Source organism: Somniosus microcephalus, chromosome 18, assembly GCF_052327205.1.
Source record: "Somniosus microcephalus isolate GS21.2 chromosome 18, FLI_Smic_1.0, whole genome shotgun sequence".
Taxonomy (NCBI): domain Eukaryota; kingdom Metazoa; phylum Chordata; class Chondrichthyes; order Squaliformes; family Somniosidae; genus Somniosus; species Somniosus microcephalus.
The window spans coordinates 43,744,196-43,770,736 of record NC_141004.1 but is presented as its reverse complement, the minus strand read 5'-3'; the positions used below and the strand labels follow the sequence as shown (position 1 = coordinate 43,770,736).

The 26,541-nt window shown below is 47.4% G+C and overlaps 1 protein-coding gene across 1 annotated transcript in view; it reads right to left on the bottom strand.

The window, feature by feature from the left end:
- The window catches only part of LOC147105243 (metabotropic glutamate receptor 4-like), a 1,649,895-nt gene that overhangs the window by 73,466 nt on the left and 1,549,888 nt on the right, over positions 1-26,541 (bottom strand). Inside the window, exon 9 of the mRNA XM_086011400.1 lies at positions 7,980-8,226. Coding sequence (XP_085867526.1) covers positions 7,980-8,226 — 247 coding nt within the window. The remainder of the gene's footprint in view (positions 1-7,979; positions 8,227-26,541) is intronic.

Below are 26,541 nucleotides of genomic sequence, written 5' to 3'. Positions count from 1 at the left end.
AGACTAGATGCAGGAAGGATGTTTCTGATGGCTGGGGAGTCCAGAACCAGGGGTCATAGTCTAAGGATAAGGGGTAAGCCATTTGGGACTGAAATGAGGAGGAATTTCTTCACCCAGAGAGTGGTGAACCTGTGGAATTCTCTACCACAGAGGGCGGTGGAGGCCAGTTCATTAAATATATTCAAGAAAGAGTTGGATATATTTCTTGAGGCTAAAGGGATCAAGGGATATGGGGAGAAGGCAGTGACAGGGTACTGAATTTGGATGATCAGCCTTGATCTCATTGAATGGTGGAGCAGTCTCGAAGGGCCGAATGGCCTACTCCTACTCCTATCTTCTATGTTTCTATGTTTCTATGGTCCCCTGAGGGCCAGCATGGTTTGTGCCTCAGCTATAGTATCTTGGGATTCTGAGCTTGTAGAGGTTGCTGTCTGAGCAGAACTACTTGAGTCACTTGAATCTGTGTAAAATATCCTGCACAGTCAGACAAGGTGTATGGATGAGTCCACTAGCTGGATCTGTGCAGATGTGGATGAATGCTGCTTGCAATGTAGTCTGCCATGGAGCATGCAGCAACTCCAAGGGCCTCTGCAGTGGAGTCTTCAGTGGCACACATCCTAAGTACAGTGGAACCATCTCTCAAAGTGATCACATTTATGCTACAGAGGTCTTGGCCCCAAATGTATATATGTATGTTCAGAGTCAGCATGCTGGGTCATTGTATTGAGAAATTGAAGCATGGGTTCACAGACCTCATTACTTCGCAGAGGTCTACGTCCATTTAGATTAGCGGACATGCTGAGGGAATGCCCAGCAGCAGTGGCATGGCTGGACCATCTGAATAAAATACGTGTTAAACTCACCAGTTGAGAATGTGGCTGGAAGAATGGGGACCCTGTTTTATCCCCCAGCTCCTGTAATTAAAATAAGTAGCCTTTGGAATAGTTGTAAGTTAAGAAGCTATACTAAAATCTGAGAATGCTGCTCCAAAGTTTTGACAGGATGAAATTCCTTCACAAAATTGGGACAGTTGGAGAAGTGTGACTGGAAGGTGAGTCTCATTGCCTCAACTAGTGGGCTGTGTTACCGGAAACTCTCTTTTAACCGGCACCTAAATAACCGGAAACCTCTCTTAACCGGCAAAATTCAGGAGTAGGTTCAGGTAAGTTTAACTTTATATTCGTGGCCGTGTAACCGGGGTTCCTGGATCTGTGGCCGTGTAACTGGGGTTCCTGCACCTGTTGCCATGCAACAGGGACTCCTGGGTCTGTGGCCATTTAACCGGGGCTCCTGCATCTGTGGCCATGTACGGGGCTCTCGTACCTTGGTAAGTATACCTCTCTGTAATCCGGACCTTTTGATCAACCGGCACCACACTGGTCCCGTCGGTGCTGGATAAAAAAGAGTTTTCTGTATAATGATCAGTAATATATCATTAATAATTATCTAGGTGATTATTTTGGTTAATGCTTTAAATGTAGCTGCTAAAGTTGATACTTTTAACACCTGGGGGGAGAAATTGGGTATGTAGCGCCACCTGTTAGCGCCTAAAGAGGGCAGTCAGTGGCTGTAGCACCACTGGCCGCGCCTCCCGCGATATTCAGCGGGGGCGCTAATGGTGGCGTTAGCCTGTTGCGCTGCGCCGCCACCGATGACGTTATCGGTGTGCGCCGCGCCCCATTAGCGCCCCGATCGCGATATTTGGTAGCGAACGGCGCTACACGCCCGGTTCACGGGGCCTTGCTGTGCTGGCAGTGGCGCAAGTTAAAGTGGAGGTGCGGGGCGGCCGCCTGCCAGCACCTCCGTCCCCGGCCTCCTGATCCCCCCGCCCCACGGCATTGCCGGCTGTTTCCCGAGAGCCCGGCACTTCTCCTCGAAGCTGGGCTCTTTTGCCGGCACTCGCGATCGGGGATCGCGGTGTTGCAGGCCCCTCCCCCTTAACAATGGGAGGAAGGCCTGCAGTACCGCAGCGCGCCGTGCCGCAGCGTGTGGTGCTGCGACACGTTGCGCTGCGATATTCAGTTTCAACGCCCTAAGAGGGACGTGGAGCGCCTCAAGCCTCGCCCCGTCTCCCTCTAAGGGTGCTGAAACTGAATTTCTGGTGATCGATATTACTCCGAACGCTGTGCAAAAATCAGCGCCCAGGCGAACTTGGCGCCACTTTGGTGCCTCAACCGAATTTCTAGGCCTCGAGTCTTGCTAATTAAGCAATAGAAAACCAGTAATGTGTATTGCAATGAAGAACAGTTTATAAAATTGCTTTGAATTGTGAAGGTTTCTTTTAAATGATGCCAGTAATGTTTAATTATGCATTTCAATTAAGTTTTTCTTTCAACCAGATGAAGCCACACTTGAGTATTCCTAACCTTGAGTTATTGGGTTAAATCCAATTTGGGATTTCTAAAATCCAACATGGGAACACTCAGGTGACAGTCCTTGGGGTAGATTATCAACTTACTGTCCAAGTGCAAAACACCCGTTATAGAAACCACCTGATTCTCATTTCTTTTGATTTATTTTTATTTTTAAAACAAATCTTTTATCTGTTATTTTTAAGATGATTTCTGCAAGTTTAGGGTCTCGCCTTAGATATTCTCTTGGACACAGCACTGCTAACCACTTCAGCAAGCTGTCCCTACTTCTTACATTTAGTATTTTGCCTTCACTGCCCATTATATAACTATATGATGGGTTAACCCAGGGCATAACAATAATATCCTTCTGTAATCTGAACTGGATTTTACACCTGTATTTCTTCAGTCTCTTCTAAGGCAGACCCAGAAAACACTTGGGGGGAGAAATTCAGTTGTTAGCGCCACCCGTTAGCGCCTTAAGAGGGCGATAAGTGGGGCGTGATGCGGCTAGCGCCCGGGCGCGGCGAGACCTGCGCCTCTCGCGAAATTGAGCGGACATTTAGCGGCGGTGCAAAACCGCAACGCCTGCTCAGCTGCGCTCGCAGATCCTGACGTCATTTCATGGTGCAACGCCCTTGGGGCGCCCCGAACCGGAAATTCAGTGGCGCCCCCCTCCTTTCCGCCTGGCGCTCCCAGCGACTGGTTGACCGGAATGGTTCCCAGTCGCTGTGGGGGCGCTATTTAAAGGGGGCTCTTCCTGGCTTCTTTGTGGTAGCCATTTTTGGACCACTCCTTCTGTGAGAGAGAGAGAGATTTTCAGAGAGACAAAGGGAGAGAGCTTTCTGCATTGAGTCAGTGCTCGCAGAGGTACTTTTGGCTTTGGCCCAGAACTTTGTAGCTGGTTTGCTTTTTCACTGGCATAACCTTGAGTAGCCACATACAATGGGGGCTGCAATGGGTGGAAACGTTGGGCTTCTCCATTACATTGAGAGAGCTCAGAGATGCCGAGAGAGTGCCAATCATGGCCAGACGGAGGAGGGCCAACAGGCGTCGGCACACGGACCTTACCGTCCCAGGGTTTTCCGCCAACAGTTCTCATACCTCAACATGTCTGAGGAGCAGTGTTTTCGGAGGCTGCGATTCAGCAGGGAGGTGGTCACTGAGCTCTGCCACCTGCTTCAGCCAGATCTGCAGCCTCAACTGAGGAGCAGGACATCTCTGTCGGTGGCAGTGAAGGCAACAGTGGCTCTCAACTTCTATGCCACCGGCTCCTTCCAATCCGCTACTGGGGACATTGCCAATATTTCCCAGTTCACGGTGCATTGCTGCATCCATCAAGTCATGAATGCCCTCTTTAAAAGGAGGCATCAGTACATTTCCTTCCCCATGACCCCGGACAAGCAGCAAGAGTGCGCAATGGGATTTGCAAGAATAGTGGGCTTCCCCATGGTCCAGGGCGCCATTGACTGCACGCATGTGGCTTTGCGGGCACCGCAAGAGAATGCCGAGGATTACCGCAACCGGAAGGGGTTCCATTCGTTGAACGTCCAGTTGGTGTGAGACCACAGGCAGCTGATACTTGCTGTCAATGCCCGCTTTCCAGGCAGCAGCCACGACGCCTTCATCCTGCGCCAGACTTCTGTGGCAGACCTTTGAGGCCCCGGCTCACCCAGGAGGCTGGCTTCTCGGGGGACAAGGGCTATCCTCTATGCACCTGCCTGATGACCCCGCTCCATGCGCCCAGCACCCCTGCTGAAGAACGATACAATGAGAGCCATCAAGCGACCAGGAACATCATTGAGCACACAATCGGTGTGCTCAAGCAACGGTTCCGCTGTCTAGACCATTCCGGGGGAGCCCTTCAGTACTCACCTGAGCGAGTCTCCCATTTCGTTGTAGTGTGCTACATGCTGCATAACCTGGCAATCCTCAGGACTCAGCCACTGTCACCAGACATTGGAGCACCAGCAGAGGAGGAGGAGGAGGAGGAGGAGCAGCACCAAGACGGGAGGGAGGCACAAAGTGCAAGGGCCATCCGTCAGTGGCTTATTGCAAGTCGGTTCGAGGCCCCCTCTGAGGGAATGGCTTCTGCCATTGAAAGAACATGAATGGAACCATTCCGCAACCCCTAAGCCGGTCAAGGCAACAAATAGTTCAAAGAGCAAACATGCACATTCTGAATAAAGACACTTCTTTATTTAACGAACTGTGTGCCTTTCCCGCATGACAAAGTAATAGAGAGAAACCCCCAAAAAAGCAGTCAGACACATAACTGGCTCTCACAACCTGGAGACAATGAACCAAAGAGTAACCAAAAAATGACCACGATCCTCGGCCTTCAAAAAAACATTTAATAGCATTTTGCCACACCTCCTACTTTTTGCCCTTCGAGGGTGATCTGCTTCTCTTGCGAGATTCGCCCCTTCCCACCCTGCAGCTCCTCCGCAATGGGACCCCAGTGGCTGCAGCAAGGCTGGGGGAAGGCTGCTGAGTGTCAGAAACTGAGTCGGCAGATGCCCTTGAGGGACGGCCTGGACCAGCTCTGGTCTTGGAGGGCCTGGCTGCTGACTGCTCCAACTCTGCATGGGCGGCAGCAGTCTGCCCTACAGGTGGTGGCAGCTGCAGTGGAAAAGTGACAGTGCTGGCAGCAGAAATGCTGCCATCCTGACAGAGGACAGCAACTCCCTGGTCGGGCGACACACTGGCACTCCCACGAGGCAGCACTGCAGCATACGGAGCAATCTGCTGAAGCACAGACTGCTGGCCTGCTGTGGCGCGGCGAGGGCCCCAGCGATTCATGCCCGATCCAGCGAGGGTGGCAGCAGTCAGTGCTCGTGTGGCCTCAATCTGTGTCTGCATGAGACCAGCCACTGACTGCATTACACCACTAAGCACTTGCATGGAAGCCGCCTGTGCTGAGCCGAAGTCCTGGAGACTCCTTGCCCGTGCTGCGCCGAAGTCCTGCAGACTCCTTGCCTGTGCTGCGCCAACGTCCTGGACACTCCTTGCCTGTGCTGTGCCGAAGTCCTGGACACTCCTTGCCAGTGCTGCGCCGAAGTCCTGGACACTCCTGGCCAGTGACTCAATGGATTCGGGCATCCTTGCCACTGCAGCCATGAGCTCAGTGTGCCTGTGCTCCACCTGGGCGCTCATTTCAACGAGGAGCCGTACCTCTTCTGCGCTCACTGTAGCATGACTCGAGGCCAGACTCTCCCTCCGGGGAGAAGGCCGCCGAGCTTCGCTACCCCCTCCCCGCGTTGCTGCAGCCCGCTGGGCCCCGGAGCTTCACCCTCCTCAGACCATTCCCCCCTGATCCCCTCCAGGGAAGATGTGTCCCCATTATGGCCATGGGCTGCCTCGGCTGAGGTGGCACTAGTGGTCCGGCTTCCTCCTCCTCGTCGCCTTCAGAGTCACTCACAGTGGCAACTTGAGGGCCCACCTCCTCACCTGGCGAATGAGCATCTGAAAGCAGGGAGGTACAAGAGCGGCTTTAGTGCGAGAACAGGGCAGCAGCAAGGGAGGCATGAGTGCTGCAATGCACTGTATTGGTTCGATAGTGGCAAAGGATGCTGGTGTGAGGCACAAGTGGAAGGAGAGAGGTCAAAAAGGTGATCACCTTACCATTACTGTCCAGAACGGGGTTGGCATCTCCAGTGGCGACGGGACCAATCATCCGGCCTGCCATAATCCGCTGGACTCGCTGCTCCAGGTCGGTGAGGGCTTGAAGGTGAGGCCGGCTCCCCCCGGTCCGTTGCTTCTGCCTCCTGTTATGGGCCAGCTTGCCCTGCAAGAGAAAGGATGGGCTCTGAGTACAGTGTGAAGCCCTGATCTTGGCTGCACTGCCTCCCATGGTGGAATAGCCCTTACAGTGTGAAGCCCTGATCTTGGCTGCACTGCCACCCATGGTGGAATAGCCCTTACAGTGTGAAGCCCTGATCTTGGCTGCACTGCCTCCCATGGTGGAATAGCCCTTACAGTGTGAAGCCCTGATCTTGGCTGCACTGCCTCCCATGGTCGATTAGCCCTTACAGTGTGAAGCCCTGATCTTGGCTGCACTGCCTCCCATGGTGGAATAGCCCTTACAGTGTGAAGCCCTGATCTTGGCTGCACTGCCTCCCATGGTGGAATAGCCCTTACAGTGTGTAAAGTGCTGAATGTGCGTGTGAGTTTCATGAAAGGCCCATAGGTGTTGGATGAGGGCTGGGCATTGGGGCTTTCAGGACCCTTTGGCCATAAAGTGAGGTGGACATGCAGGGATGAAGAGGATACTGAAAAGGGTACTCACCCTGACGACCCGAGTGAGGTTGTTGAACTTCTTCCTGTATTGCACAGGGGTCCTAGGCACCATGCTGCTGGAGGTCAGTCTGTGAGCCACCTCCCTCCAAGCTTTGCGATAGTCGTTGGGCAGCGGCCTCCTGCCACTATCCGGGAACAGGATAGATCGCCTGCGCTCCACCGCGCCAACCAGAACCAGCAAGGCCCCCTCACTGAACCGCTGCGCTCGCTCCCTGGCCCTCTCCATGGTCCTAGGCATAAGAATGTGGCAGCAGGTCTGTCCAGGCCAAGAATCAGGGCTCCGATGCGCAGGGTGTGGCTGCAATCCAAGTTTGACCCTCCCCTTTAAGAGCTGACTGGCGCCAGCGTGTCTGCGTGCAATCGCTAACTGGCCGCACCTGCGCTGCGCCTGCCCTCGGTGGTAGCGCCTCGCTTCTCCAGCTTAGCGCCTTAAGACAGTCGTGCAGTGCCTGTTTTAGCGCTCCAAGCACCTCCTGGGGCGAAGCAGGTCAATTTAGCAGTAGGTGGCGATAATTTGCACCGGGCGCTAAATTTCGCGCCCGCTCGAGTATTACGCCCCAAACGTGGCGATACTGAATTTCTCCCCCTTGGCAACTTATGAAATGTAAGCTGTTTTATTTTACAGTGAGTGAACATAAAGAGCAACAGTTAACATCAGATTTACTTATTTCAAACAGCACAACTTATCTTTGCATGATAATGCAAAATAATGAACATGCTACGCTTCCCCATATCAGTTGGTCGTCTACCTAAACTTAAAACAAATTCACTTCTAACTACCCTGCTCTATTTTTCTTCTGAGCCTGGCCAAAGCTTGCCATCGCAGATTTCTGCGTAAAACCTGATTGACATGGCAGGCTATTCTGGAGCTGACTAAATGCCTGTGACTCTATCTTTGCTTCTTTCTAATCTCCCCTCGTTTACAGCCAGAGGGGACCAAAGACTTTGGAACACAATGTGCATGAGGTGCTTATTGATTGCCAAGGCAGGTTATGGAATTGTTTATTACTTACAGCCTGTGGAGCAACAGCATCAAAGCTTGATTCATTAGCATTTTAATTACCTATTGTCTCAATGCCTTTTTAAAAACTTTTGTGAATACATTTTGCTCTAAAAACCCAACATTTAAAAGTAACTCATTTATCCAAACCCATTTCTGTGGAGAAATTGTCAAAAACAATCATGAACCATTTAAAATTAAAGGTTATTCCCTCCACTAAAATAGCAGACAAATACATTTCATATGAATGTATTACATAATCATATGCTGATATTCGCACGGCAGAATTTTAAGGCCAATATCACTTTAACTGTAGATGAATGCTTTACCTTGGGTTTCAAGACTTTCACATAGTTCAGTTTTGGCTTCTCCATTGGGACGGAGATTTCCTTTCTGGTTAAACTTGTTGGACATTGTAGCCGCTGTCACTACAGCTTTTAGGCTGCGCTTGCGCCTCTGCACATTCTGCTCTGGGTGGAACAGGATGATGTAGACCTTGGGCATATACAGCATGCCGAGCGACACAGAAGCACTCAGATTTATGGAAATAGTCAGAGTGGTGGTTTGAATATACATCTGGAAAAAAAATGGGGAAAAAATACATTCTTGAGTAAACACATTCCACTTGTATAAATATATATTTTGCCCGGCATTTGGTTGCAGTAATTAGTAAATCTGGTTGATTCATACATGCAAAAATCTGGCTAATCCTACATTACAATAGTGACTACACTTCAAAAAGTACTTAATTGGCTGTAAAGCCCTTTGGCATGTTCTGTGGTCACGAAAGCACTACATAAATGCAAGTCTTTCTTTCTTTAATTCCAACCTTTTGCTATTTTTCTATAATGTAATTTCCCCGTGTGATCTTCATTCTCATGTGACTCCATTCAGCTGTGCCCCTCTCTATAATGTCAGCCAGTGCTGTAGGAAGGTAAGTCAGGAAGGTTTTATTTCCCTGAATAATCCAGTATTTCATTATACTCCACTAAGCAGCTCGGTTGCAAACTGACAAACCCCATCACAATTGAGGTTGGCAGATCCAACTGTCACCAGTTCTGAAACTGAATCTGTGATCACTTGTTTAGGAACAGCACATTGTAACTGGCAGGCTACCAGGTAGGACCTAGCCTTCCTCACTTCATTTATTCTTGGAACATTTTTCACTAAAATACAAACCACGAAAAAGATAACTTTGAATTATTTTGTTCGTTGAAATGCTTGAACATAGTGCCTCTATCATTTTAATCACGTTGGGTATTTTAACAACTCCAGTGCTGAAATAAAATACCCTTTGTGATCTGACATTTTCAAAATTGAAGTTAATATCCAGTCCTTTTACAATGCATAAAAGGCACCATTCTCTCATTATACAGGTCATTGGTTAAACTGCATCTGAAGTACTGCATCCAGTTTTTGTCCACTCACATGGTGGGTGATACAATGGCCTTGGAAAAGGTTCTGAAGAGAGCTACAAGAATGATCCCTAGCTTAAAGAACCTTAGTCAGTCAGATAATCTTAAAGAGCCAGGTCTATTTACTTTAGAGCAGCATGATAGAGGTATATAAAATAATGAAAGGACTGGATTGCGTGCCTATTGATAGATTATTTCAGATTCATAGATTGGGGAGGACGAGGGGACATGCGTTTCAACTATGCAGAAGTAGGAATAGGCTAGATGTTAGGCGGTTCTTCTTTTCTCAGAGGGTAGTTAGCCTCTGGAAAGGTTTGCTGGCTTGTGCGGTTCTGACTCTTTGTACGTCTTCAAGAGGGAGCTGGACTGATTCATGGCTGCGGCAGAGGCCAACAACAACAATAACTTGCATTTATATAGCACCTTTAAGGTAGTAAACCATCCCAAGGCACTTCACAGGAGCGTTATCAAACAAAATTTGACACCGAGCCACATAAGGAGATATTAGGGCAGATGACCAAAAGCATGGTCAAAGAGTTAGGTCTTAAGGAGCGTCTTAAAGGAGAAAAGAGAGGTAGAGAGGCAGAGAGGTTTAGGGAGGGAAAGCTTAGTGGCCTTGGCAGCTGAAGGCACAGCCACCAATGTGGAGCGATTAAAATGAGGGATGCGCAGGAGACCAGAATTGGACGAGCACAGTTATTTTGGAGGGTTGTGGGGCTGGAGGAGGTTAAGGAGATAGGGAAGGGTGAGGCCATGGAGGGATTTGAAAACAAGGATGAGAATTTTAAAATTGAGGCGTAGCTTAACCGGAAGCCAATATAGGTCAGCAAGCACAGGGGTGATGGGTGAATGGGACTTGGTGCAAGTTAGGATATGGGCAGCAGATTTTTGGATAAGCTTAAATTGATGTAGGGTGTGATGTAAGAAAACTACTAGGCACTTGGTCTGAGTATTAAACAAGGCTTTAATCAACTGTTTTTCAACATGGAGATCTAGTTGTGTCCTTCACTAGTTCCTGTTAAAGAATGTCCTGAGCAAGCTGGGCCCATGCCCGAGTATTTATACTCTCCCTGGACAGCGCCATCAGCAGGCCGCCCAGTATCATTTCATAAGTCATTTCCACATGAATGACAAGATTCATGTCAGGGTGGAAGATGGGAGGCCGGCCAGAAGTGCATTGGAAGTCTAGAGTTAACAAAGGCTTTATGAGGGTTTCAGCAGCAGATGAGCTGAGGCAGGGGCGGTGTCGGGCAATTAGGGATGGCGCGGATATCTGGTCGTAGCTCATCTCGGGGTCAAATATGACACCAAGATTGCATCATATAAAAGGTAAGTGGATTAACAGTTAACCTACGCATGGCCAATGGGATCGCCTGGATTAGTTTAGATCACCTGAGGGGGTCAGAGAGGAATTGTCCAGATTTTCATTTTTCCCTTATTGACCCTGCAGATTCCTGTTTTTTGGCCTCTCCCAGGAGATTACATACCTACAGGGTGTTGGGTAAGGTCTAGTTATGATGCTCCAGGTATCATGAGTATGGGGCAGGCTTGAAGGACCAGCTGGTCACTTCCTGCCTGTCATTTTTGCATGTTCAGCACTGCTTTTAAGTATACAAAATTGATACAAAAGTTAGCAGCAGACCTGTGGAAAAGCAGCTCATTGCTATAATTTCACAATATTGCACAGCTGCAAGCTTCCTGTGATGCTGTTCCATTATTATCAAACCATTCGCACGTTAACAGGGTTCATACTTTGTAAGTGAAAGAGACACAGTATATAGTGGTTAGAAATAGAAAAGTTATATTTGGAAACATGCAGAATGCATTCCAAATTGATTGTGCACATATGCTACTGATTCACTTTAACCTGCAGACAATATATCCAGGAGAAGTGAACTGGCAAATCAATTCTCCAGAAATAAATATTGTCGTAGATTTAACAATACAAACACTATTAAGTGCTGAATGATTCTTGCTCGCTTTCAGCCTTCAGTATTGCAATAACAATTCTGTTGAAATAAGTTCTCATCAGTGTTGACATCCAGATAACTTGTGAAATATTGTACCTGGATGATAGAAGTATTGCCTGAAAGAGACAAGCCACCTGATTTCCCTAGAAACAAGTGGGCATTCTAGAGACATAATAGATAGGCTGAAAGGGCACAAATTTACCCTTGAACTCAAATGCTGTGATTCAATATAGTTACTTGATATTGTCTATGGGTGCAAAAAATTGCTAATTAATTCAAAAAATGTGATGACTTGCTTTACACCTTCTCCCTTAGTCTTAGCCTCAATTTATTCACAATCTAGGCCCTGATTTTAAAGGGGTGGGGCAGGTGGGTTAGGTGTGAATGAGCCCCAAATCAGAAAGAATTGACACCAAGACAAATAAGGATATATTAGACGGGATAACTAAAAGCTTGTTCAAAGAAGTAGTCTTAAAGGAGGATAGAGAGAGAAGTGGAGAGGTTTAGGGATTGAATTCCAGAGCCGAGGGCCTAGACAGTTAAAGACACAGCCACCAGTGGTGGGAAAAAGGGGTGGGGGATGCATAACAGGCCGGGATTGGAGGATTTCTTGGAGGCTTGTAGGGCTGAAGGAAGTTATAGAGAGAGGCAAGGCCATGAAAAGACTTGAACATGACAATGAGAATTTTATATTTGAAAGAACCAGGCTGGTGGGTGAGCAGCGATATTGAGGAGCTCAAGTTTATGGAGGGTTGAGGATGGGAGACTGGTCAGGAAAGCATTTGAATATTGAGTCTGGAGTTGGCAAAAGCATGGATAAGACATCCATTAGTTGGTGGGCTGAGGCAGCGGCGGAGACATGCGATGTTACGTAGGTGGTTGTGTGATGGAGAGCATATTGGATCAGAAGCTCAGCTTGGAAGCAAATAGGACGGCAAGGTAGCGAACAGTCTGGTTCTGCTTGAGACAGTGGCCGGGGAAGGGGTTGGAATTGATAGCAAGGGAAAAAGAGTTTGTGGCGCGGGCCAAAAAAAATGACTTCAGTCTTCCAAATGTTTAATTGGAAGAAATTTCAGTTCATCCAGGACTGGATGTCGGACAAGCAGGTTGACAAAACAGAAGCAGTGGAGTGGTTGAGAGAGATGGTGGAGACGTAGAGTAGGCTGTCGTCAGCATAGATGTGGAACCTGACGCCATGTCTTTGGATGATGTTGCTGAGGGTCAGCATGTATATGAGGAATAAGATGGGGCCAAGGATAGATCGTTGGGGGACTCCAGTGTGGGGGCAAGAAGGAAAATGTTGCAGAAGATGCTCTAGCTACGATTCGACAGATATAAGTAGAACCAAGCAAGGGCAATCCCACTCAACTGGACAACGTAGAAGAGGCATTGGAGGAGGATGGTGCGGTAGACCATGACAAAGGCTGCAGAGAAGCTGAGAAGGACAAGGAGGGATAGTATAGCATGGTCACAGTTACAGAGAATGTCATATGTGACTTTGATTAGGGCCATTTCAGTGGTGTATCAGGGGCAGAAACCAATTGGAGAGGTTTAAATATGGAGTTGGGGGAAAGCCTGTAACGGTTTTGGGAGGCGACAACAAGGAAAGGGAGGTTGGAGATGGGCACGTCAGTATGATACTGTATCCGTTTAAATTTTCGGTAACATATTTGCACTTCATTGGCTAAAATTTCCTATTTATAAGCAGCAAACAATCACAACTGAACAAGTATGTAACATACCAATTGGCAGGCAGTGAAACCAACCAAATCACTCTAAATATTTTTTTGAAAACCTTTCAGTCCCTCCATGATTCTTTCTCACTAGGCTCAGACAGATAGTGCTAACTGTGAGGTTAATATACTAAAAGTAAGGGTTCTAACATAAAAAAGACATAAAAAAGCAGATTCTGAAAAAAATTACTAAACTTACCAATATACTTACCTATAAATAATTTTTAAAATACCGCTAAGAATTTCTCCAATGCAGCCTACATCCTACCTCAGGTACTTGGGTTGACTTTTCCTCCGTTTCCCCATGTTACATATTTTCTTGGGCTTTTCCCCTCAGAACCTTCCTCCGTGACTTCCCTTTCCATTGCAGATTTGTGACTTTCCTGCCCCTCAGTACTACTTTGGCCCTTCTGTGCATGCATATACCATTATACCTCTCACGCCTGCCTTTTAATGTGTGCTCTGGCTTCATTATATCACTGCTACCCACCTACTGATGGCAGCTGCACTCAATCCTCTTTGACCTTCCACCCACTATGGTACCCTTGTACATCATCTTCTGCTAACCTCTGACCTCCCCTCTTTTGCCTGCCATTGATAGGCCTCTCTCTCATCCTCCCACTACTCCCTGCACCAGAGTGTATATTTACAATGGTCTTCCCCACCCTGCTGCCAGACTTACACCTCTGCTTTCCTCCTGCACTTTGACATCTCAGTTTCTCACTGCCATTCACAGGTTTATGTCATGCTCTCATGCCCTTACACCCAAGTATTCCCATGCAACACACCTTTCCCACTCCCATCCTTGCCACTGTTCCACGCGTTCTCATCCTCCACTCCTAGGCCTCAGCTTCTCTCCACTATCTTTCCCTCATGGATCTTCAATACAATTTCAATCTACAAACTTTTTCCTGTCTATAACTATATCCACAGCTTCTATATCTAAGGTTAGTATAACTGTCTCCCCCTGATGCCAAAATATGGGAAAAATACAAATTACATCAATTAATCATTTCTAATAGTTATTTTTCTATTCAAGGCTGATATCATAGAATCATACAGCACAGAAGGAGGCCACTCAGCCCACCGTGCCTGTGTCACCCGTGCCCGCCACACAGTACTGCCCCCCAATTATCAAAGTCCACGACAAGGCCTTGGACAACGTGGACCACTTTCCATACCTCGGGAGCCTACTGTCAACAAGGGCAGACGTCGATAACAAAGTCCAACACCGCCTTCATTGTGCCAGTGCAGCCTTCGGTCGCCTGAGGAAGAGAGTGTTTGAAGAACAGGACCTCAAACCCGGCACTAAGCTCATGCTCTACAGGGCAGCAGTGATAACCGTCCTGCTGTATGCCTCAGAGACATGGACCATGTACAGCAGGCACCTCAAAGCACTGGAGAGGTACCACCCAACGTTGCCTCTGCAAGATCCTGCAAATCCATTGGCAGGATAGGCGCACCAATGTCAGTGTTCTCGCAAAGGCCAACATCCCCAGCATCGAAGCTTTGACCACGCTCGATCAGCTCCGATGGACGGGTCACATCGTCGACGTGCCCGATACGAGACTCCCAAAACAAGCACTCTACTCGGAGCTCCGACACGGCAAGAGAGCCCCAGGTGGGCAGAGGAAATGCTTCAAGGACACCCTCAAAACCTCCTTGAAAAAGTGCAACATCCCCACTGACACCTGGGAATTCCTGGCCCAAGACCGCTCAAAGTGGAGGAGAAGCATCCGGGAAGGCGTCGAACACCTCGAGTCACTTCGCCGGGAGCAAACGGAAGCCAAGCGCAAGGAGCGCACATCAACCCAAGCACCCCCCCCTCCCGCCCCTTCAACCACTGTCTGCCCCACCTGTGACAGAGACTGTAGGTCCCGCATTGAACTCATCAGTCACCTGAGAACTCATTTGTAATGTGGAAGCAAGTCATCCTCGGTTCCGAGGGACTGCCTAAGAGAGAGAGAGAAGAGAGAGAGAGAGCCTGTGTCGGCTCTTTGAAAGTGCTTAGTTCCACTTCACTGTTCTTTTGCCATAGTCCTGCAATTTATTTCCTTTTCAAATATATATCTAATTCCCTTTGAAAGTTATTGAATCATCTTCCACTACCCTTTCAGGCAGTGCATTCTAGACACGACATAATATTCATATATTAGACTTTTATATTGATTATTCAACACAAAACAGCATGCAATGTTTTGCTATAAATGTTTTAGATGGAACGAGATCTACCTGAACTGATTTTATGTTTTCTTGCAGAAATTAATTTCACAAATAAGCAGTGATTTATTCTGGTCACATTTTGTACATCACCACATTGGCATGATACACAGAAAATCTGTTGTTGCAGTTTCTTGCACCTAGTATCTAGTTGGTTTGCTGCTATAGAACATGCTCATCTATATACAGGTCACTAGCACTAGAGCACTGGTATATATACTGTCAGTTTACAAATTTACCAACTGATTTCTTTATAAATGTTTGGGTCACACTGTATAAGTGTTCAGCAAAATCTCCTTCACTGTAACAATAAGTCATACCATTGGAAATAATGATATCTAGAACACGACAGTGAGAATACTCATTGCTTCTTGTTCTTCAAAAGAGCATATAATGTTGATGCAAGCAGTGACTTAAAAAATTCAAATGACTGAATCCTAAGTGTAATGTGTTGTGCCCCACTCACAAAGTTTAGATTGAAACAAACTGGTTGCAATTTCTAAAGAATGTTTTTTCCCTCTGTAAATGTGAGCTATGAATAAGAACAAATCACTGAATTTGAAAAGAAAGATTATTACTGCCCTGTGAAATGCTATCTGCTTTCCTCCTGTCCAAACCTGTAATTAAGTTTATTGAAATAAGATACCGTACAGTTACAGAACTGGGTGAAGTGATACTGTACATGATATTTTTCTTCTAAAAAGGTGCAAATCTTTTAGAAACAGTTCTGAAATAAATTTAAAAATACATTTTTGAATATATTTTAACAGTTGCATTGTGATTTGCTACTGGAATAAGCAAACTCATCCTCAAGTACTCTATTTTGTCAGTGAAGGTATATTTTTCATGCAAATATTAAAATATCTAATCTGATATTTTCCCCAAGAAATAAAATATTGAAAGGTTTGATTTAATCTGTAACTATCTTTAAAACACTGGTAAATCCATTTGCTTTACGTTCCTGCCTGCGCTACTTGAACGGAATCATTAACCCACTTTTAAAAGAAATATTAAGTGCAGACATTAATTTAAAGCAAACATATTAAACAGCATGCTAAAAGCAGAGTACAACAGTGACTACACATAAATTACTTCATTGGCTATAAAGCGCTTTGAGAGTCCGGTGGTCGTGAAAGGTGCTATACGAATGCAAGTCTTTCTTTTACAAAGGAAATAACCTCCTTAAGGTTAAATTAGCTCCCTGAAGCTCTTTTTTCAATCTGTCGGATATGTTTTAGACATTTCTACTAGAAGGAAGGCCCTCAACACTTTACTATGTTGGATTATGCACTGATGATTATTTTGCTACAAGAGCTCGCTTAATTTTAAATTTAGAAATGTTAATATCTTTGTCTCTCTATTTTTCAACAGAAATTTTGGTTGAAAAGGTACATCCTAACAGCTCCAAACTATAGCTAAGATCTCATGATACATGTAGGTTTTGAAATTACATTGTGCCATATTAGTAACAAGGATGGTAATATCTTTTTATAAAATATCCGTGGTTTCTACTTGAACAGGTTAACACCCTCATTAAAATAGTTATCAGTTTAGGTATTTAAAAAAAAAGGGGTAATTTTCACCTTCAGAGCTTTGGGAGATGATCTGGGGAAGTGGATCACCCACCTGTTGTAGAACCCACCCAATTTTCATCCTATTGTCTCACTCAAAACTAGATGCCGTATTCAAAACATATCTAACCAGAGCACTATAACGTGTGATTAATATCTACTCTGATTAAATATTCTATTGTTTTGCCTATGTAGTTGGCTTTGTTGATTGCTGCTTTACGTTGGTTGGACATGTTTAATGTCAATCTTTCAGCTTCATCCTTAGCTATTTCAACACCCTTCATGAAGTATACATATTGTCTATTTTTCCTTCCTATGTATAGCATTTTACAATTTTCTGCATTAAATTTCATCTTCCATTATTCTGCCCACTGACATATTGGGTTTGATTTTCCAAGTCCCGAGGAGGCGGGTTTGGAGGCGAGAGTGGTGGGAAAATTGCAGAATCGGGGGGCAGGAACCCATCCCACCCCCAACCCGCCTCCGTGCCAATGTCCCAGGAGGCGGGTACCCGACCTGTGCTGGGAGCCGCCTCCCCGAGGCGGGAAGGGGATTAATGCCAATTAACTGCCTGTTAACAGGTAGTTAACAGGCAGTTTTTTGCCTAATCCCTATTTTTAGCCTTGAAGTGTGGGCTGTCCGACGGCTCTGAACCACGCCAAGTTAGCGAGGCGGACTGTCGGTCTCCAGGGGTTGGAGGGGGTCGAGATGTCCGTTGTGCAGGTGAGTGATGGGTGCATGTGTGCAGAGGTAAGTGTGTGAAGTAAGTGTAAAGTGTTTTAATAAATTTTACTTACCTTTACTTTCTCCTGCAGGCTTCCTTCCTTCAGTTCTCGGGAGTCCCTCAGCTCACCGGCACAGAAAGCGGAATGGCCGCTGAACTGTCAAAATCTGCAGCCTCTGCTTTCTGGTCTGGAGAGCTCCCTAACTGAGTCTGAGTAGAAGGACTCAAGTTAGAAGACAGACTGTCAGTGTTTGAAGCTTCACAGAGCTGTCAAACGCTGATTTTTCATCTGTCAAAGGCTCTTGACAGATGAAATGTCAATCGCTGACATCACCAGTAACCAGGTGTCCCTTAATTGGCCTGCTGAGCCTGCAGGGCGGGCTTAACAAGGTCAATCAAGGGAAAATAGGTTGGGTTGGCCACAAGTCAATGGAGGCGGGACTACAACCCAAAAAGTGGGAGTCCCGCCTCCAAAAGCTCCTCATTGACAAAATCTAGCCCATTTTGTCCAACTTATTCTAAAATATCTAAGCTACCTCCTCTGATTCCACTGCCTCTCTTAGTTTGTTATCACGCTCCCCTTGTTCATTTACCTGATTTAACGTGCCTCAGTACTCCTGTCAGATGCATCCCGTGTACAAGGAACTGACTGGTACGGGGTCTGCACATATGGGCCTGGAGTTTCAGTTAGGGTGAACTGTTTTTTTCAGCGCAATTAGCCCGATATCAGCCAACCCAGTGCAAAAGATGGGAGAAATTTCAAGCACAAATTATGTCCAGCACAGATCGAGTTTCGCGATCTTTTGCGCCAGTTTAAAAAAACATTGTGCTGGAACTGGCCCCGCCCACAACACTGGCCATGGGCCCAGAACAAATGAATCACCATTGCAAGTTTCTGCTAATTGTGCCTGTTTGTGGGGCTTTGAAGAGGCTCTTAAAATTAAGCTTTCTTTTTAGATGCAAGGACACTAATAGGCAGCTTTTAAATTTTTTAAAAAAATTTTACAAAGAAATGGACTACTGTACACCAATGAAACTAGTAAATGGTTCTCTATAGTTTTTAAAGTCATTTTCAGTGATTTAAAATCGGGTTACTCACAGCTGGCGGACTAGACACTAATGAGAATACCAGGGTCAAGGAAATAGAAACCAGAAACTGCGAAGGCAGCAAGAAGTAAAATAAAGAGGCTAAACTGATCTTTGGCTGCTAATATGGCTGGTGCCCACAATGTCACACCTTGCTGTTAGGAACAATATAAGTCAGTGTGCAGAAGTTATACAGACAATAGGCGATCAGAAAACACATTACCATGATTGCAAACGCATTACCATAATGTTTAGGTGATCATGAGCACATTACCAGGATATTTACTTAACTGTAACCCATTCAGTTAAATGTGACTTCTTTATTTCAAACTGCCAGGCCAGGAAATCAAATTAAAAGTATATGTGCACAGCTCGGGATTGGTGCAGACTGTACGATGTGTTAATGTCTTCTCAAATGCAAGTATAATAATGTAGCACACTGTATGAAAAATTGCTTGCTCTGTTGGTTCGTCAGACTCTTGCAGGAGTCGGTGCCGACATTTCAGAGTAAGACCCCGCGGATAATAAACCGTTTGAATTCTCCAGTTGCATTCGACTCAGTGTTTGCTGAACCAGACTGAGGGTAAAAGAATCCGTTCTAACATTTGGTGTCAGAAGTGGGATCTCAACGGACAGTCACCGATAGTTCGCGAACTAAGAGTTGAATCGTCTCGGACGTGGAGAGAGGAAATGGGCCCCCGATGTGAGTAATTTTTGTACTGCCTCGGTTTTCCTCCGATTCCGCCAGTCTGACGACGAGTCGGCCAATCGCTAACTCCCGTGTGGTGTCCCACCGAGATCCAGGTCAGTCTGGCGAATACTGGAAGGGATAGGTGATTAGGTCAGTGATCGGATATCACTGAGGGTCAGTGATCGGATATCGCTGAGGGTCAGTGATCGGATATCACTGAGGGTCAGTGATCGGATATCACTGAGGGTCAGTATACGTACTGAGGGAATAACTAGGAACTGTGTAAACTTAGAAATAAGCACTTGTGTCAGGTAACGCGTCGACCTCGTATCTCACTTGGCCCGCCTAGGCTCTGAACAAGTTTAAAACGCGACTGTGTAAAGTTCACAAGGGGAGTAAGATGGGCAACTGTTTAGATACCACGACTGAATCGGGTAGCGCCTTACAGACCCTTTGTGAACAACATCCTGACAAAGCAAAGCAACTCAGACAGTTGTCGGGAGGATTAAATAAGAAATTAGGAAGTGATCAATGGCCACTAGGAGGAACTAAGAATCTAGATGCCGCTAAAAAGGCTCAAGAACTAATTTGGAAAAGTAACAGGGGTACCACAGCCAAATAACTAATTGTCCTATGGAGACAGTACTGTCAGGAACTGAAAGAAACTTCCTTGCTAGCAAGTTGGCAGGATAATGCCTTAAAATTAGGAATAGCACTTACAGGGGGAGGGGTAGTCAAATCAGTAGAGGTATTGAAAAAGGAATGCGCTCATGAGAAACGCTCAAAACAGGAGCCTGAAAAGACCATGAGCGAGCCTGGAAAGGCTGATAAGAGTGGATTACGTAATCCAATGGTTGGCCTTGCCTTGACAGAGGGAGATGGTGATGATGATTTGGACGAATGGAATCACAGGGCTCAGGTTGTTCCCCACGCTCCCCCCCCGTACGTTAACATTTATCCCCCGGTGGCACCCGCACCAGCTGTACAAACCCCCGCGCCGACACCTCAAGTATCTGCCAATGCCGTTTCCCCGCCGCCGTCAGTCACGGTTCAAGTAAATAATCCCCCGCCGGTCCAGATGGGAGACCAACAACCGGGTCCCCAGTATACCGACCCTGTTGCCTTTTACACCCGACTCAGGACTAAGAATAATCGGCCCCCGATGACACCCTCCCCACCCCAACCCAGTCCCTCAAGGTCACGAAAACGGAGAAATCAAAGGCAGATGATTCAAAGTCAGAGACTAGAGAGTCAGAGCCAGAGTACCCTCAAGGCTTTAAGGTCCTTTTTAGAGTGCCGGGACCATAGTGACATTGACAGTGGAGATTCAGGAGACGACTTGTCATCCCTGGAATCAGAATCTGATACCGAGAGACCCGCCAGACATAAACCAACACCCCGGCAGTTGCCGGTGAGACAAATGCCTAACCCTGCCTTTAACGCGAATATTCCAGTGGCCGCCGATAACCCCCGAACCATAGGTATCTTCTACCCCTGGAAACCTAACGAGATAATGGCTATCTTAGCCGGGATGCCAGATAGGAAGAAATCCCCCACCTTGTTTGTAGAATTCCCCCGGACTACTATACTCGTCTATAATGCTGAATCAAGAGACTTATGGGCGTTAGTACAGCAGATCTTGAATCCCGCCGAACATGCAAGGCTTTTGGTTAACCTAGGCTTTGAGGACCATGCCACATTAGAGGCTCAACACGCACAGAGTGCTGCTCGTGAACGCGCCATACTCACTGCTTTAACCACCACCCTGCAGAAACCCATTGATATATCCAAGGTGTTGGATACTAAACCACGAAAGGGCGAGGGAGCAGAGGAATTCCTAGAGAGATTCTCTGAGGTATATCGGAGTCAGTCAGGAGATGCCAATTACCGGAACGGAGCAAACTCGCCGCAATACTGTGCTATCCTGATAAATTGTCTACCAACCTCGGTGTCTGAAGCAATTAAGGCTAACAATATGGACTGGTCAGAGAATAGTCCCAGCCAGATGGCCAGGGCAGTGAAATATTATTGGAAAGAGAGTAAGAGTCAGGAGAGTCAGCCCCAGGTCAAGGTCAAGACTGAGTACATGATAAAAATGGAAGAGCCAAAGCCCACCCAAGATGTGATAGGATATCAGACGGAGCCCCAGTACTGCGTCCCAGGGTGGGTTGATAGACAAGGGTACAGAGATACCAGCCATCCCAACGGACCAACCGTCCCTAATTATGGCCCACCCTACGCTCCCCCAAGACAAAATTTTGGCGATAGAGGAAGAGGAGGGAGGCAAGCAGGGTCAGATACCTGTTTTAATTGTGGCCAGCAAGGCCATTGGAGCAGGGAATGTCCCTCCCGAAGACAAGAAAGAGGGGGCCACATGCAAGGACAACGGGGAGGTTGGCAGGGAAATCAGGGACGAGGAAGATATACAGACTTCTCCCAGAATAATCCGTTTCCCCAGTACTGACTAGCCAACCTCGTGGCGAACGGGTTCCAGTCGGACAAGGAACCCGTTCTATCCCTGCTGATTGAAGGGAGCCGGCATACGTTTCTGGTAGACACCGGAGCTGCTATGTCATCTGTCCGATCAGAGCTCAATCTCCCTAAATCCGGGGAGAAACAAAGCCTGTCCGGATTCCAAGGACAAGTGTGCCGGTACCCGATATCAGAACCAGTTGAAGTAGCATTTCAAAATGAGTCTGTGAAACATCAATTCGTGATCACAAATGGGCTGGATTGCAATCTCATGGCCAGAGACCTGTTATGTGCATTTCAACTAAGACTTGAGTGTGGGAACGAAGGAATAACTGTAAAACCATGAGCCCCTAAAAGACAATGTTACGTCTCTATCACCCCACAATGGTGGACTCTGGACTTAAAAGATGAACCCCCATCTCATGTAACCCTAGCTTATGATTGAAGTGGAAAGGATAAGGAATTGGAGAATTTTTACCAAGCTTATGAAGGGACTGAGTGGGATGTTGTTCTCCGAGCCATAGTTACGGGACCGGAGGGGAAAGCAGAATATGTTGAGGTTCCCTCGGAATTGTGGAAGCAACCCCTAACTGTAGCCCCACACCTCACCCGGGAAGTGAACTCCCCCTACCGTGCGAAAGATCTGGGACCCATGGTAAAACAGGCAGTTGAACAAGCTAACCCAGATGACCGGCAGGAGCAGGCCCTGTCAGGCGGTCGAGCTATCCTGTTATACCAAGAGCCAAAGGTAGTCTTGACACAGTTGCACCACCACGTTGGGAATGAGGTACCGGAATACGTCAATCCGCAAGTGTAGGCAGAAGACCCCACACAGGTAGGATGCGTTAAAATAACTCCCATCCAAATCGCCCTACAGGAAAATGTTGTACTACCCTCCATACGACAGTATCCGCTGAAACAACAAGCGATACCCAGCATCGATAAACTGATCACGGGACTACTGGCACAAGGAATCCTGATTAAATGTCAGTCCCCGTGCAACACGCCCATACTTGCAGTTCCAAAATCAGGAAAGCCAAACCAGTACAGATTAGTACAGGACTTACGATCTATCAATGCTATTGTACAACCGCTTCATGCACTAGTACCTAATCCAGCTCACATTCTGGCCCAGGTCCCTGCACAAGCGAAAATCTTTGCAGTAGTCGATCTCCAGCACGCCTTCTTCGCCTTGCCACTGGAACCGGCAAGCCAGTACCTCTTTGCTTTTACTTATAATGGACAACAATATACGTGGACCCGACTGCCGCAAGGTTTTGTAAACTCTCCAACATTATTCTCTAGGTGCCTACAAGGACAGTTGCAGACTTTGACCTTGAAACATGGTTCTGCTCTGGTCCAGTACGTGGATGATTTGCTAATAGCTAGCCCTGACGAACAAAGTAACCGGGAAGACACCGCCCAGTTGCTTAATCACCTATTCTCACTCGGGTACGTAGTCTCTCAATCAAAGGTACTAGTGGCCCAACAGAAAGTTAAATTCCTCGGCTTCATGCTCTCAGCAACCGAGCGGAGTCTAGAGAGAAGCAGGATTGAGCCAATCTGTCAGTTCCCCGTGCCCCGTAGTGCAAAACAAGTGAGGCAATGGATGGGGATGGTAAACTGCTGTAGACAATGGATACCCAACATCGCTCTAGAAACCAAACGACTAACACCATACACCAGTATGGAGGGCGAGTTTCAGCTAGACCCTGTCGCCATAAGAGCGTTTGAAAGCCTAAAAGAAGCATTGTCACAAGCCCCAGCACTGGGGAGACCCCTGTATGACAGGCCCTTCCAGCTATACTGCACTATCCTCACTGATTGTTCGACTGCTGTCCTAACGCAAAAACATGGGGACAAGCATAGGCCGGTGGCTTACTACTCCTCGAAGTTAGATCCGGTAGCGCTAGGACATCCCGTATGCACCCAGATTCTGACCGCCATCTATAATAGCCTACAATCGGCTGCCAACCTAACTTTGCAACAAGATATTACTGTATACAGTTCGCATTCGGTAACTGCATTATTAGGCCAATTACAAACTCAGCACCTCACTATGGCCCGACAAAATAAGTACGAGATATACCTGTTGAATAATCCTAAACTGCAATTTAAGCATTGTACTACTATCAACCCAGCATGTTTTCTCACAGAACCACCCCTCGAACAAACAGACCCAGGACATGATTGTCTATTTTTAATCAAGGAAGATACCTCCGTCAGGGAGGATCTATCTGATGCCCCAATACAGAGTCCTGACACAACCATGTATGTAGATGGAAGTGCGTCCGTCAGTCCCCTTGGGAAAAGACTTTCTGGATATGCAATCGTAGATCAGGACAGTAATACTTTGGAGTCTGCCGCCTTTGAACTTCCGTATTCCGCCCAACAAGCAGAACTGTTCGCATTAATACGAGCTTGTATCTTAGGGAAGGACTTAAAGGTTAATGTTTATACAGACTCGAGATATGCCTTCGGGGTGGTTCATGATTTCGGACAATTATGGAAAAACAGAGGGTTCCTAACCTCTGCAGGAACACAGATATCTCATCAAAAATTAGTATCTGATTTGCTACAAGCCCTCATGCTACCAAAACAGATCTCCGTGATAAAGTGCTCCGCACACACAGCAGGACAGACCCCTGTAGATATAGGGAATAGATGCGCAGACCAGGAAGCTAGGGAAGCGTCCCAGGAACAATGAGTGGTTGTGCCTAGAATGATGAGCCAGACTAAAAGCTCAAATAAAAGCAAGTCTCCGTCAGAAAAGCCAATGCCAACCATCCAAGACGTCATTAAGTTACAGGAGGACGCTCCTGACTGTGATAAGGGACTGTGGAAACAGCTCGGTTGTACATATGATTGTGTGTCTAAATTATGGGTCACCCCTGCCGAGCAAACTTGTATGTCAGATGAGCTAGCATTATGGGTTATTGAATGTATACACTTTGCAACTCATTGTGGTGCCAGAGCAACTAGTGAGATGTTATTAGCTACATGGTGGCATCCTAGATTACAAGCTCTGGCTCAAGGTACAGGTAGACTATCCTTTATCCGAAAACCTCGGGACCAGCCGTGTTTCGGTTTTCGGAGAATTTCGGATTTCGGAAGGTGGGTCGGCAGGGGTCCGCGGGGGGGGTCAGCGGGGGATCGTGCGCACGACTTACGCTGACGCGCAGCGTAAGTCGTGCGCACGACCCCCCGGCGGACCCCCGCTGGCCCCGACCCCCGCCGACGCCCCCCGCGGACCCCCGCCGGCCCCGACCCCCGCGCCGACCCCCCCGCGGACCCCCGCCGACCCCGACCCCCGCCGACTTACGGTCGGGGTCGGCGGGGGTCGGGGCCGGCGGGGGTGTCGTGCGCACGACTTACGCTGACGCTCAGCATAAGTCGGCGGGGGTCGGGGTCAGCGGGGGTCCGCGGGGGGGTCGGCGGGGGGGTCCGCGGGGGTCCTGCGCACGACTTACGCTGGAATTACGCTGACCGAAAAAACCTTCGGTTTTTAGAGGGTTTCGGTTTTCGGAAGTCCGGATAAAGGGTAGTCTACCTGTATTAGCAGTCGCTGCCTCATTTGTCAGCAGCATAACCCGGGAAAAGGCATACCTTGTGAAATGGGTAAGACGCTGTTACCCACGGGTCCCTTTGAGACCCTCCAGATGGACTACATTGAGTTAGAAAGGTGTCAGTGTTATAAATATGTACTGGTTATTGTTGATGTATTTAGTAAGTGGATTGAGGCCTACCCGACTACGGATAACAAAGCCTCCATTGTTGTAAAAATTTTAATGAGAGAAATTATTCCAAGGTACGGAATTCCAAACCGATTAAGTTCAGACAACGGCCCTCACTTCGTGGGTCTGGTAAACAAGGAGTTCTGCACTCAAATGGGCATCCAACAGCAGCTACATTGTGCTTACAGGCCACAGGCCGCCGGACTGGTCGAGCGGGCTAATCAGACCTTGAAAAATAAACTTGCCAAATTACAGGCCGAGACGGGAACTACATGGCTCAAATTACTCCCCGTGGCCTTGTTCCAAATACGTACTACCCCGGCTGGTGCAGCAAGGTTAAGCCCTGCTGAAATTATATATGGCAGACCTCTCAAAACCCCGTGGAACCAGGAAGTCCCAAAGACTGTCCACTTTCACCACATGACGGCAGAAATGACTAACTATATTTTGTCGTTAACCAGGGCATTGAAAAGTTTGCACTCCCGGGTATGTGCTGCCTACATCGACCTCCCTCCTATAGTCAATCCGTCCCAGGTCGAGCCCGGAGCGTATGTATTAATCAAGAATTGGACGCGAAAAGGATTGGAACCTCGTTGGGAAGGATCCTATCAAGTCCTACTCACCACCCCAACTGCTGCCAAAGTAGAGGGAAAGAGTGCTTGGGTTCACCTCCACCACTGTAAAATTGTCAGTAATGCTATGCCTGAAACTTAAAGAATGCTAAACCTCTCTTGCTTCCAAGAAATCTCTCCCTAAACAGACGTGCCGCGCCGACCAGCCATGCAGACGTCGCTGTGGATCCTCTCTATCAGTGTCCTGATCACCCTTGGAATAACTCAACAGCCCAGAAGGAGGACATGCCAGCGGAACCAGCCCAAGCGGGTACACCACCTATGCCATGGAGACGTGCTTCGGTGCAATGATGATAACCCAGGCGGGTTCGGGAAATGGAACGTGATCAACTGGGACACCTACATTGGGCTTATTAGACAGCCCCACCGCTTGCTAATGCTGAGATACATACACAGAGGAACATTGCCATGCCATTGGACCAAGTGTAAATTTGATTACGTCTGTCGACGCTAGGTGACCAAGTCTGTTACTGCAGGACCATGCAACAGAACTACCGGTACCAAAGGACAAAGCTGTTATCCGAAGTCCAACCAGGAAAGGAAAAGAAATGGACTGCCCCCTATGAGCAGCTTCGACTATTCGAGGGTAGAAGGTATCCTCACAAGGAGACATGAGCGAGATCTCCAACACACTTTCCCTGAA